This window comes from Pleurodeles waltl, chromosome 5 (genome assembly GCF_031143425.1).
Source record: "Pleurodeles waltl isolate 20211129_DDA chromosome 5, aPleWal1.hap1.20221129, whole genome shotgun sequence".
Lineage (NCBI taxonomy): Eukaryota > Metazoa > Chordata > Amphibia > Caudata > Salamandridae > Pleurodeles > Pleurodeles waltl.
The window spans coordinates 1,013,851,631-1,013,866,544 of NC_090444.1; the positions used below are offsets into that span (position 1 = coordinate 1,013,851,631).

Sequence of the window (14,914 nt, forward strand, 5' to 3'; positions counted from 1 at the left end):
ATTTTGGTGTCAGAGTGGATTCCTTATACTTTGATAAACAAATAAGAGGCACTCGTTAAGTAAACATATGTATAACAATGAGTACAAAAGGTATCTGCTAAAGTCACTACAATTGTCCTTTTGAAGAAAGCACCATGCTATGTGTCTTAGGATGGTGTGAGATAAAAACAAAAAATTGAAGAGGCGAGGCAGTCTCCAACATGATTCCGAAAATCTTGGAATTTAATATCAATGTCCAAATTGGATCCAGTCAGTTATTCAGTAATACTGCCATGAGCCATAGTCTTGATATTTCATTGTTCTAATTAGACCCCAAAGCCAACACGTGTTTCGTCCAGGGGATACCCCATCAACTTCATCAGGACTGAAATGTTACCAAACATATACCACATAAACAAATTTGGACAATCATCAAGTACCAAAGAGAATTTTATAGACCCGTCACCAAACCAAAAACGTGGGATGGATAGATGTGGACTTATGGCGAAACAAGTACTATAGAGTAGAAAGCACTCTATAGTGAACATGCCTGTGACAATATCACTAAAACGTGAGCATGAGTTGGGAAGTTCCCAAAATAAACCTATTAACATAAATCCATATAGTTGTGGTGCAAAGAAACTAATAATATATTGATAGAGGGAAACTTTGGATCACTTTAGAAATCAGTCTTACCTGGTAACTGAAAATTAAATGGTGAACTGAGACTGCAATTACTGCAGCACAAATTACTCATACACCGAGTGCTGGCTGTGTTTTTGCACCCAAGTTAGAGAGCATGCCTAAAATTACAAAGAACGCACGCAAAACGAATTGGCGTACTAATCTGCTTTATAGCGGTTATAGGCCATGCAAAAAAGATTAGAGAATACAATTTGTGTTCTCCTCCTCATAGGTGCCAGTATGAAAATAAGTACAAATACCGTTTTCATTCCATTTTTACACCTGTTAATCTTTTAGGGAATACGACTAACTAGCCTGTTACCACAGTGTGGGCATGGAAATAGAAAGTTAAGAAGCTCTGCATTAAACTATCACTTACCACATCAAGGTCCTGTGAAACTCGGCGCTTGCGCAGCTCCTCCATCTTTTCACACACGTCGCTGAAACAGGTATTGTAGTAATCCGCGTACTGCTGGGCCAGGTCATCAATGTTTCCCAGTGAACCATCCTGTCAGAAACACAAGTATGGTTACCATGAGCAAGAAGAGTCAGACATGATATTTGCTTTTTAAAGTCAGGACAGGCTGTCACGCCAACACATTACGCCTACCAAACTGGATTCTCAGAGCTAGCGGTAAAAAAAACACCGGACGCAAATTGCGACCAGTATTTTTGCGACCAGTGTGCAATTTTGCAAACCGACCTATGTGCTGATAGGATGGTTCACAAAATTCCAAATCGGAGTCGGTCGCAGTTTGACCAATCTCATTAATATTCATGAGTTAGGTTGCAAATTGCAACTCACTACTATTAGCAGACATCACAGTGATGGTGGCCTGCTGGGGTCAGTAGACTATCATGGCTGTGATCAATTTATAGATATTTATTAATATTTTTATTTTTTAAATGCAGCCGGGTTTTCTTAAAGGAAATCTGGCTTCATTTAAAAAAAAATGTTTTAACATTTTTAAAAGTTTGTTTGAGAAAAGACATTGGTTCCTCTGAAAAAAACGGAATATTACTAACTGGAGAGACCTCTACGAGGAAGGTATATTCATAACTACTGACACCCTGCGAGTCCTCTCTATATCTACCCCATTCAATACAGTCTTATACCATAGGCTCAAATTAACATGCGATTACCCTAGAGGTCCCACAAGAGCCAGATCGCTACAATCCACTTGAAAAAAATCATAACGTCCAAAACACCTGAGAGAGTTATAACTGCTTTGGATCGGAAGATGCATGGGACAGTTTTGTACTCAGAGTCCCTGCCAGAGCTGCTTGAGATGCAGTCCTAGACACACCCCTCACAGGTGAAATGTCAGAATACTGCTGCTTCCGGATGGGCCACCTCCGACCTAGCACCAGATTGCAGTTGATACTTTTTATTGCATAAGTAGAGACTGAAATCTGATTCAAGATGCGAACGCTGCAGCACAGAACAAGCAGGTGTCCTGCACCTGGCATGGAAGCATCCTCAGTTCGATGAGTTCTGGGAACACATAACAGACATGATACAAAAAAATAACTTAAACGGTAACCCAGCTATCACCAGCAGTTGCACTCGTGGGATGGGTTAAAACACACATACCTCACACACAAGGCCACGGTGCCCTTTTGGGGTGTGTGTGTGTGTGTGTGTGGGTGTGTGCACGCGAACGCACACACACACACACACACACACACACACACAACAGCCTGAGGATGCTACTTTGATTCAAAACTGAGACTAGAAAAAATACAGATGTCTCAAGCAAATGCATTAACCTCCCGAGTTTTCTCATTGTTCATCATATTTCCTTTATTTCGGTCCTGGGGACCATAAAAGGTACAAGTATAAAACATTTAACACAATAAAAGAACTGCAGATTCATACGCAAAGAAATGACATCATTATTCTAACAAAACAATTATTTTAATATTTACAAAACCACTAATCCCAAACTCATCATGTTTCCCAGTTCTCAGAAGACATAATGGAAATTCTTAAAACGGTGTCTTCTAGTTAAAAAAAGACTACCAGAAAGTCTAAATAAAATCATTCAAAATTAACCAAAATGAACTATCAAATAAAACAGTTACGACAACCATCACTGATACATTATACTCAAGGGATGGTGTCATTGTACCATTGTTATTATTCCCGGAGATTTACTGGGCACAAAAAGATCTCTGCAGCAGGTGCCTTAACCTCATGAAGTATTTTAAAAACAGACTTTGTAACTAATTAAAACAGAACAGATATACTGCCATGCTTCTCATTCTTGTCAACATCTTTGGGACAGAGTTTAAAAAAAGATAAATATTTTAGTTGAGTACCAGATTCTGTGTTGGGGTTGCACCACTTTCTTGGCTCAACCTCGATGCAAAATTTCATTTGTTAAATCTCGTAATGTGCTAATCATAGATCTGTAAAATAGATGTATAAGGTCTTAATATCTGATGTCACGTCTTGGATTTCACTTCCTGTGAGGTCACTAGTGATGTCAAGCGCTGTGACATCATGCGCTGTCTTATCACGCACCTTGCTGTCACTTGCAAACCACCTAATTTGGTTAGTCCCACCCACTTCTGCTTTTTAGGACTTGTGCCCTGGTGATGCGTATACCTAAAAGACAGTCATACAAACAACACTCTAAATGGTATTCCATAATTTACATGCTGATATGTGCTACAAGAAATAGGTCTTGCAATATGCTCATTGTTTACATGTTAAAACCTAAATAAAAAGATTTGGTAAAAAAATACTGCATGCCAAAAGTAAGTTTAGAGCCTTTGCATTCCTTCTGGCCAAACAATCATTAGTGCAACACTAGGGGACCATGATGAGTGCTAATGAGAAAGGTATGGCTGTCCGAACTAACATACTGTAGAAAACAATTAGAACTATACGAGGAACTAATATCAGAAGCCTCAGATGCAAAGGATATCTGGGAACAATTTCTGCTCTTAAGTACCAACACTAGCTGACACTCGAGACAACTGGCGGGGTAATAACTGTATGTTGTACAACGTGTGTAGATGATCACTGTTGATATATGAGATGAGGAATCCAAGCAGTAAGTAGGAACACTGTAATTCATACATGGTATACTGATCAAACAGTTGCAATATGTTACTGTTGCAGAATAAATACAAGTTTCCACTGCCTCAAGCTTTGTATTTACATTCACAAAAGAGAAGAGGTCCAAGGGGATACCTTTCCTTTTGTGAATGGGCTACAACCACAACTTTGTGGTCTGTAACTTTTCAGTGCTTTACGACTGCCATTTCAGACATGATACATAAAGATAGGAACTGCTGTTTGGAAAGGACGCCTACCACCTGCACCTTCCAAATAACAGTTCCTTATCTGTCCCTAAACTATTTAAGGAATCTGTAACAAGCAATGGCATAGCAAACAGGCCTTGCCTTTGGGACCTTATAAGTGTTTAGCCATGCAGCACATTATCCTGGGTGCTGTGCCGCCAGGGATTTAAATTTACCCTTGGGAACAGGACAGCTTTTTTTTTTTTTTCTTTTTTTAACTTTCTGAGCGTCCAACAACGTAAGACCCATTTTCGTAGGCACTGCTGACAGAGTTGTTATGCAGTCTCAACACAAAGATTACAGTATGTCTGTTAAGGAAATTTACCTCCAGAAGATAGCACTGTGTCCAAAAAACTTGGATTTTGAATGCGATTTAAACGAGAAGTAGTTACATTTAGTGGTAATTCTAAAATGCAATTTATAGTTTTTAGCTGATTACGAAAGGAACAGTCCATGATTCAACTTGAACTGTGTAAGAGAAGATGCTGTACAAAGTCTTTCATAAATAAGATTGGAGTGTATTTTGAGCAAACTTAGATTGTCACCACAAAGTCACTTCACAAGTCAAAACACTGGTAACAACGACAGAGTGCATAGCAAGGGTAAGCACACATCTATCCCTGGTTGGATTCACTCTTAAACAGATTCTATGTTCAAGACAATAACGGAATCAGTGCAAAATGTACCGCTTCCAACCCCAGGTTAGAAGACACTGGCCGCAGCAATGAGCACTACTGATAAAGGAAGTCACGAGTGCCGATTACGCATCCTATCCACTCCATGGAATCATTGGGGCTGTGGTATATACCAGGTTTGCGACACGCATGCGAAGCGCATCATGTTGCAGCAAGGATTCATGGGCAATGTGGTCCGCATATAAGATGCACAGTAGTTATGTGAGGAACGTCTGAAATCACAGTCAAAGCGAGCTTCTGCAGCATTTGCACACATAGGGATAACAGGCCAAGAAAGCAGTCAATGATACTAACACGATGGGTATTAAACATCATTAGTTACAGCAGGGGTCCATGGGAAACGTAGTATGCATGCCACAAGATAAGCATGAAGTGTGTTGTTGTCGGGGACCGAAAATGAACAGCAGATGAAATAAAAAAAGAAAGCTGTAAATACTAAACAAGATAAGCGCGAAGCACGTTGTTGACGGGTAATAAGAACCGGTAGTGGCGGTAAGCCACAAAAAAAAGCTGTAAATACTAAACAACAGAAGCGCAAAGCGCATTGTTGTTGGGAAATGAAAACGAGCAGCAGCAAGCCACAATTGTTTTTTTTTTTTAAAACAGCACAACAATATGAGGAAGAACCATGGGTGAGCGTATTCCAAAAGCCAATAAACACAAGAATCCTAAACCACAAGCCAAAGCAAAAAAAAAGCATTTTGTACAGGATGCAAATCGTCCAGTTTGTCTTACAGAAGACATGATTTTCAGGCGTCGGCTGAGCACGTTCTAAAAAGCTGTGGCTGAGCACGTTCAGAAAGCCAATAAACACAAGAATCCTAAACCACACGCTGAGGCAAAAGGAAAAAGTAGTACATTGAAACTCACTTATATAGCCGATTGTGAAAGGATCCATGTAACAGGGCCAATCTCCGGGGCGTGACCAAAACAGCAAAAGGAGGGACAAATGTAGACAATTCACCAAAGAAAACAAAACATATTTCAAAATGCACAAGAATGAACCAATCAAAAGCGACTGGCATTTTGAAAGCCCACAGAGTGAATACAGCATGTCTCAAAGAAGGCATTTGCGCACTGTCTAGGCTTGACCTAAACAGGTATATGTTCTAAAAATAGGTTTAGGGCAATGCAAAATGCATTTTTGTGGGCACAAACTCCAAACCAGAGCATCTGTAACCACAAAAATGCATTGAAGAGCTGTCCCATTGCTACTCATCTGACAAGTTTAAATGTTTTTGATTCTGCTGGTCTTACCTTAAAAGAGAAAATGACAGATTCGGCCAAAGATTGCCGACCCGGCATCAGCAAACCTAGCACCTTCAGCAGTGGTCGAGATCCATGCCAGATTTCAAATCCCCAAATCAGGTACATTTTTTTACAATGAATCTAAATGGAACTCATTTAAACGTTTTCTTTAAAAGGCAGTACAGAGCTGACCCTTCAAGACATACATTAAACACCCATGAGGCCCTAGGAGTTAGACTTCAATACTGATGGCTAAGTTAGAATGTTAATGGTAGAAAAAAACTGAGTTACATGCTCCAGACCATTTTTAGAATAGGACTGTCACACGTCCCTTCCCGATACACAAAACCTTGACGATAGCCGCTGTGTGGCATTTGGTACATAATAAGCAATTCTTTCACACCCTGGCGCAATCAAGGTCTTGGTTCATTAAGGATTCTTCCCCATTACGAACAGAGCAGGTGAGGTGTAAACTGGCTAATGTACGTCGGTGCAGGAGAGGTAGCAATCATTTGCGTGCATGCCAATGCCACACAACTAGACACTGCTTGGCAGCCGTTTCTGGTTCCTTGCTGAAGCATGTTCTGCACAGTAGTTAAAAAAAGGATAGTATTCCAGGTCTGTGTTACAACAAAATGGCGGAATGTTTACTATTTTTGCTAGCAAGCATTTTCTTTAACAACCAGCCAAGGAGACACTTTGGAGCCAGATCACTGCGCTGGATATGGCGAAGATGTTTTCCTGATTGTAAAAGACCATATGGCTTCCTGTCGCGATTGACTGTGAAAGAACGTACAGCGAGCAACCTATTAAAGCGACTTCTTCAAGAAACTGTTTATCAGTGATGAACAGCAATGCCAGCAAGGATGAGTAGACTTTCTGTGCAGCAGTAAGCGTTGATATTACTCAAGTTTTAAAAGTGTGCAATATACCGACCTTGAAAGAGTGAAAGCGTGAGGCATGATTTAAATGTAGTACTCACAAGTAAAAGCTAATGTCAGCAGAGAGCATTTGATTTACTGGTACAGCTTGCCACTAATGCATAAACAGCACCTTCTGGTCTGTGACATACTACAGGACTAGAGGTTAAAATGCGTTTTATGCGGTACGCTTGAAACGTGATAGCAAGGCCATGCCTGCCCCCGAGGCATGATCCTTTAGCACCTTGAAATTCAAACCACTGTAGGCTCTGAAAAACTTCATCTGCCGCAGACACATGTGAGAAAGAGAGAGAAATTCAGATGGAAGGGTGGAATGAATTATGAAGACGACCCCCATGTACGGAGCTTGCTCCTGCTGATGCCAGGTACCTTTTAATCCAATGTTCCCTAGAAAAGGCAGGCCTTGGCACATGGACGACATTGACACACTCGGCGGGGACTAGCCTAAGTTTGGCACTTTATGCCACTCGCACTCACTCCATAAACAAAGCTTAGCATACGTACATCAAATGGAACAGAATTCAATTTCCTGGCCATAAACTGAAAGGAAAGCATGGAAAGAAGTTGTCCCCAGTGTTGCCACCATTATGATCCAGAAGAGGACCAAGCAAAAGGTGATACAGGACAATGTTTGCAGGACGCCACATGGGATTTGGTAGGCAGACATAACATGAGTTCACAAATAATATTTTTTTTAATTAGTTCACCGAGAAAAACATTACACCTAGTCCACTGGACAATGACCAAGTATGGGCATTAAGGCGCTACGTGCTTGTATCCTGTTCCTTTATGCTTTTACTTAGAGCACGATGTTGGAACATTCATTCTGTTAAGGGTTATGCTTAGTCATCAAGCACCCAGAAATCTCTTTTCGGTATTATTCACTGCATCAACTGTACTCGTGCATTCACTCTTTGGTACGGCAATTTATTCCCTTCAGCTTTCACTCATCACATTATAGAGACTGCTGACACAAAAGAACCCTTTTCTAACACTGAAAATACATGTTGGAATACAGATGAAGCCACTGGGTACATAAACTTGCTTTGTTATTATCAATAAATAGAATGGGAAGCACCCAAAGGCTAACCAGTAATTGTGCAAATTATGCAGGAATTTGTCAGAATTCTGAACCAGTTCAAAACTGTGTCCTGAAACTCCAAGATGAGGGAGTTTCAATTGGGATGCTCTTGGCGGTACTGCTTCCTTCTCTTCGCTCCAGCATCCAGCATTCACTAACCCATTCATGCATGCACATGATTCTGTGTGCAAGACTGAGGTGGTCATTCTGAGGTGGGCGGGTGGCGGAGGCCATCCACCAAACTAATCTCACCACCGGACTGCTAGCGCGGCAAGGACAAAGCTGGCCCTGGGGTGAAGAGGGCCTTAACACTGACAGTGGCTAGGAATCGAGCCAGCGCCAATGTGGCGGAGCAGCGGGTGCAGCAGCACCCGTCACGCATTTCACTGCCCATAATTAGGGCAGTGAAATGCGCGAGAGGGCTGTGCATGGGGGCCCCTGCACTGCCCATGCCAAGTGCATGGGCAGTGCAAGGGCCCCAATAGGGCCCCCGGAGGCCCCATTCCACCAGCTTTTCCACAGTGGTGTAAACTGCCATGGAAAGGCTGGCGGATGGGGACCTCGAAATCCAGAGGGCAGCACTACTTGCAGCGCTGCGCTGGTGGATTACAACTGCCAGGACCAGCGGGCTGCATGCTGGCTGCAGCCTGGCGGGGTCTGTAGTAGGACCATGGTGGCTCGGCCACAGTCAGAATGGGGCAGTCAGATTGCCACTACCGCGGCGGTCCGACCGCCACCCCAAGTCTGGCAATCTCAAGACCGCTAGACTAGGAATGACCACTTCAGTCTCTGAAAAAATAAACAGTAAATACAATGTTATGGGTAGCTCTGAGGCCATATAAGAGCTCGATCCATAACCAGCTCTCCAGAGATGTCCTCTCCATAAGTCTCCTTCAGAAACAGACTCTTTGAAACCATCCCAATATTACGAGCGCAAGGTCTGCTTTCAACTTGTTTTGTTCATTTGGAGTTTTCTTAATTTAAACGCAGTGCCCGTCTCATTTTTCTGAAGGATCGTGAGTATCCGGAAACATGCATGGGCACAGGCCAGACCAAGTACAGTCATGGGTACAAACTTCCTCTTTGTTTAGAAATCTTTAGATGGCATTATACATGTAATATACGAAGTCATCAAGGAAGGAAGAAAACTGAACTCTTGTTTATATGAGAAATAAACAATTGAAAATGAATATCCCCATCTATGTAGATAAATTAGCAAATTCACTGTATAGATCTGTACATTAGGATAAACCTATAGTAATGAAGGGAACTTGGATACATCAAATATCAATAGCTTTTTAACATTTTATGTAAGCCAATGGGTAAACGAAAGCAAAAAGGGGAAGGAAAGTAGGCATACCCATGTCAATAAAAACGTTTTAAAAAAACAAGAATAAATATTAATTACAATATTACCTGTGTAGAAAAATGTTTAAAAAATACTGCCCGTTACATAGCAATTCGAATTAAAAAGTAAAAAAATAAGAAGCCAACCAAATTATTTATTTCAAGGAGGCTTTAGAACCTCTTCATTAGCTACTGAAATGAAATTCCTTCCCGATCTAGATATCGATCCATATGAAGCAAAGTGTTGCCATAATAAGCATCTCTTAGTGCACAAACTTTTGGAACTAAAATTGGACATGTCGACTCAATGTTTATACCTCATCCCATTCCAGCATATTATACGAAACAGTTTTGCAGCTTCCTTTCAATTTGCGGAAGTCTGTTGGAATGTAATTGCTAAGAGTAAATATACTATTCTACCCTATGGGGTATGAACTAGTCACCTTCCTAAGACACGATTTTTTATAGGAAGGAGATAGTACTCTGTGAAACGTAGTTGGTCAGGCAGGTTTTATGCTTGCTGTCATTCTGACCAATCTGTCAGCATTCTCTCTGGCAAGTGACATGCCTGAATTCCAAAATCCCAAAATAGCTAATTTTGATGTGCGAGGTCCAGGGTCTTGTTCATTTCCAACAATATCTAGGCCCAAAAAAATGCCCAAATCCCAAAACTCTGTTTAAATTATGGCCAAGCTGTACCCAAAATCCACAAATTCTGGGGCAGGTTAAAAAAGAACCAAAAAAACATTGCTCCAGTCCGGGAAGATATATTTTGACTCTGGTAGGAGACCAACAAATCCTATGCCTGCAATAGAACAGAATTTGTTCAAGTTAGCACCTATGTAAAGCAAAAGCCACTCTTACAAATACACTATCAGCCCCATCTTCTGTGGCCATAAATTAAATATCACAATCGACCGCATTCAGTGTCTTATATGTTTTATAAATAAGCCCTGAGGGCCTACAGAGTGGAGAATGCATCCATCCTCTCCCCACCCCTTTCTGATGATATTGTGCCAGAAAACTAAGAAGCAATCGTTTCGCTATTGCAAATGAAATTATGTTTACAAATCTGCAAAATATTTGAAAATAGTATCCTCAAACAACTGCCCTAAAAATAAATTCTTGCTTGAGCCATGAAGAACATAATACCCTTGCAAGAGTTCTCTCAGCAGTTCAGGATCAAGCCTTAAGGGGGGAAAAAGCAATGCCAACACAAGATTCACTAACCTTTCTCATAGCTTGCCAGATTTTGAAGTACAGTACAACCATCTTAAATTTTATTTCCATAAATGAACACAACATATCCGTATCAGTATTGTAATATACACATCCAGGACTCTTAACTGCACATCTAAACAACTATTTTTAGGTTTGGCTTTACACATCAGTGTCAGCTATACCTATTATTATTAATTCTTTAAAATATACAGAGTGGGCTCTGGCTCCACCCGGAGGAGTATTATTTCTTACTTCACACTATTGGCCGTTTGGTTTATCATACCTCCTTCTATGGGATGATTGTTTTTCAGTGCACTGGGACTGTTTTTACATATCAAAAACCCTTTTCAAATGACCAAGTAATATGAAAGGTGAAAAAAACCACCAACATTGTTAAGAACTCGATGTCTTAGCTGCACATGCCAAAACTTGTTGAGCTGTCATTCATAAAACAAAATATGTGGAGAAGCTTTTCAGATGCTGTCTTGTCTACTGATACACTCTAGTCCTGCCCCCTCCCTTTTTTCCTTGTTAAAGAAGGAATACTGTAAAATATACCCAGTGAATAAGGCACTTTCCAGTGAACGTAGGCAGCCACCTCCTGCTTCATCTGCAACCAATTATTCGGTACCTTTATAATGCTTTATTTGCATGCCTGCCTCAAGCTATCCTGGGCCACTGCATGGACCATGGAAACATACGTCCAAATTCAGAAATCACACAAGTTAGAGAACCGTGTCCCTGCCTATCTGATAAGAATATGTGTGCATGGAAGCAATCATCACGTTTCCATGTGGTACAAAGTACCCTTCCACTAGTCCATGCGTGCAAGTGTGCTAACTGGTCACAGTCGCGTCAGTCCAACTCACTGAAAACTCATCGAACAATGTTGTCTGCCAACGCCACAGGCTGCACAAAAGCCCCGCTGGCTTGAGATAAGATGGCCGTTACAACGCAATTGCTTTGGCTACATTGAATGTGGAGTTGCACTCACGTTGACAAGAAAACTGCAGTGGACAAGGGTCCCCATTTTGGCGCCATTAAAGAGGTATACGAGTCCAATTTTAGTTGCATCAATCTTAATGGCGAGGCAACAGCATTCTCTTGGCGTAGGCTGCAAACATTAAACTTATCACAGTTCTTTCTCACCATGCAGAAGATAAAAAAGCAGTTACGACACCCACCATACTACATATGTGCAACTCCTCAGAATGATGGTTGAGGTGAATTAAAATGCAGTGAATAATTTAATGATTTTCTAGGTTAGACTCAAGTAAAACACGTTCTAAGCAACTCAAATGTAAAAACCCCAGTCTTATCCAAGTTCTTTATGCCCCACTGAAAAACTAGTCAAATTTAGTATTCAACTGAAACCCTTCACAAAGTTTGGAAATATGAGGTAGGGTTAGGTGGACTCTGCGTTGACTCCTATGCCTCTTTTATGAGTGCCTCTGATAGTAGGTGCTATTAATTGCACCCTATAACTATTGATATCCTGGGGTTCGGAATTTAATGGGTAAGATAAAGCAGGACTAAGATTTTCCCCTATTGCAAAAGGGAATAACCAGTTTTTTGGTGCACTAAGCACTTAAATCCACAGATATCGGAATTTACTGGGCCTTTTCACACAATAAATAGTTGAAAGTTTGGCCTGTCAAGATTCACCTGGGAAAAACTCCAATAGGTCGGAAAAATCCAACACGCTTGTGATTGATACACTTGCACAAACAGGTATTTGCAAGGGTCCCGCAAATTAACACAGAACTCATAATCAAGGCATTAATCTATTGCCGAGTTAAGATATTGCATAATTTCTGCTATGTCTGGCATCAACGTTACTTCATGGATGGAAAGGCAGACTGCACGACTTCTGTACCCTGCTGTGTATTACTAGAAGGAAGCGGCGTACTCTCTTCAGAGTAAATGCCAAACATCCAAGTCAAACATAATTAAAAACATTCCTACTCCCACCTCCTCAGAAAGCTTCCTGAGATCCTTTATTCAAATTGTCAAGGTCACAGGGTTTGATGAATACATCAAATGTTGCTGTCTGGTACCACTTGGCAGCCACCTTTAATAATCACTTGGTTCCAGCTATGCTGTGCGAGACACCTCCTTCACATTCCACCAATATACATGCACGAAAATGGAATGCCAGGAAGGCGAGGAGTTGACTATATATGACTGTTAGCGGTAAGTGACAGACATTCCCCTGTTCATAATAGCCACTCATTGGTCACTTCTAAAACAAAAAACTATTACTAGGACTTCAAACACAGAAGACAGTAAAGATCCAGTCACACATGGATATGCACACACAAGCAATCAACACCTCCACCAAAAAAAACATATACACACACACACACACACACACACACACACTGTAACCACCCCCACCCCCCGCAGTTCTGGGATTCAATATTCTTTGTACACATGTCTAGAACAAAGCAATAAAACCAAGTCAGAGTCAGACTGAAACGCTGCTAATAAATACTGGAGATCATCTTATATATATATGGTTGGTTTCTACTCCTAACAAAAACATTTAGGGATATATGTACGAACACATTTTCCCATAGACACAGAATGGGTAAAACCCTTTGCTACATCTGGCCCTTAATGTGTAAAATATAAAAAGGAAAACAGTCACATTAGGTTTTTTAACAACCTGCATCACAGGCTTTAACAATACTACCAAATCAGGGCCCTGCTGTCTAAATTCAGAAGTGTTAATGGGAACGTTAGCAAATTTACAAATTATTAAACATGTAAAAGACTGGAAGAAAAACTCCAATATTTCTGTATTTAAATTAGCATAGGTACTTTACACGTGCTGCACATTGTCCTGACAGTACTTTATAGAAGGGCGAGTATGTACAAAAATGATAAATGCCAAAGGTCAACGGCAAGCCAGAAAATCACCTGAGGTGCGATTCACACGGCGTCCAAAACGAGGCAGCCAAGGAACAAGACTGCCTCCAAAAGGTTTTTATTAAAAAATGCTTACATCTATGTGGTTTTCTTTAAAATAATACAATTAAATTACAGATACTTATAACTTACATTTTAAAGGTCGTGAAGGTGGCCTTTCTCGGTGTATCCTCGTAGGGACTTAGTGGGGTTGTGTAGATGAAAGAAGCTACTTCACCTAGTCACATCAGTTTCGTCTTTGGTCTTACCGCTACATGCCTGAGATGGGCAAGCTATGGCCCTTCCCCAAAAACCATAAAGCAAGCATGAAGGCCATTGTAGAATGTGCAGCCTCACAATGCAGCATACAACATACTGATATATTTTTTACAGACGGAGACCTGCCTTACGCAAATCAGTACTGACCCTGCTCCTCATGTAAACAGTTGATCCGGAACTACCAGACGAGGGCCCCTCCAAAACGGAACAAAAGCAACCCTAGGCCGGTTTCGGCCTTGTTGGGCATCATCAGTGAAGATCAGCTTAAACCTTGCTATATAACGAGCAAAGGACCCAGGTCTGGGAATACCTTCACCCACTATTGGCGTTACATCAATCACTCATATGGAAATGGAAGTGCCATACCTCACGCATACATAAGGGGACGATTTTTGGCAAATGTAAACCCTGCATACCCAAACTGACCCATCTTGCACACTGAGATAGCGATCAAACTCTGGTGCTCCTAAGTGACACTTTCTCCAGGCCATCACCACGGGGGAAAATGCATGGAATAATTGCTATTTTATTCAATTTATTTTACCTGAGAATACAGAATTGTGGTAAGAATGAATGTGGAAACAGATAAAACACCAACAGGAACAACATTAAAAAATAAGAACTGTAATGACACTGGAACTCTCTATAACGAAACTGGAACCTAGAAAAAACACAGTCACAGCGTTTCGAAAGAAAATAGATAAAATCACATTAGTAAATGTGGATCCAAGTAGTAAGTGAACCTGCTAACAATGAGGTTCCAGCTACAGGCACTTCCCATGCTCAGAAGAATGATCCAAGATGACAACAGGCGGAACTGGATTTCTGTAAGCACTGTTTGCACAGGGAAGAGTTCTTTGGGTAGTGGGTCTTGTAGCGAACTGCCCTTTATTGGCTTCTATACAATTCACACATCTGTCTGACTGATGTTATCGTTACCAGCCCTTACCATGTTACAACATACAACAATACTTGGGTAAACACCGCTCCGAAGTCGCAAAGCTATTTTAGCAGCTCTATTTTCCGCAGATACCAAGTTTTTGCTATCAGTGGGCAGATGAGCCGAGAGTAAATATTCTTCCTGAAAGGCTTCCTGGCCTTGACCAAGTCCACGTCCCAGTTCCTCTTTTCAAACAACAATCTTGCTCATTTTAAACAAGCTCTTCGATTTCTGCATTTTCCTAAGACATAAAATGAGCTGCCTTCGTGGATGCGCT

General features: G+C 41.1%; 1 protein-coding gene across 5 annotated transcripts in view; it reads right to left on the reverse strand.

Moving 5' to 3' along the window:
• Positions 1-14,914, reverse strand: part of SASH1 (SAM and SH3 domain containing 1) — a 536,180-nt gene that overhangs the window by 284,423 nt on the left and 236,843 nt on the right. For all 5 annotated transcript variants that reach the window (XM_069235189.1, XM_069235188.1, XM_069235187.1 and 2 more), the window contains exon 2: positions 1,043-1,171. In XM_069235189.1, coding sequence (XP_069091290.1) covers positions 1,043-1,087 — 45 coding nt within the window. In that variant the 5' untranslated portion in view covers positions 1,088-1,171. The remainder of the gene's footprint in view (positions 1-1,042; positions 1,172-14,914) is intronic.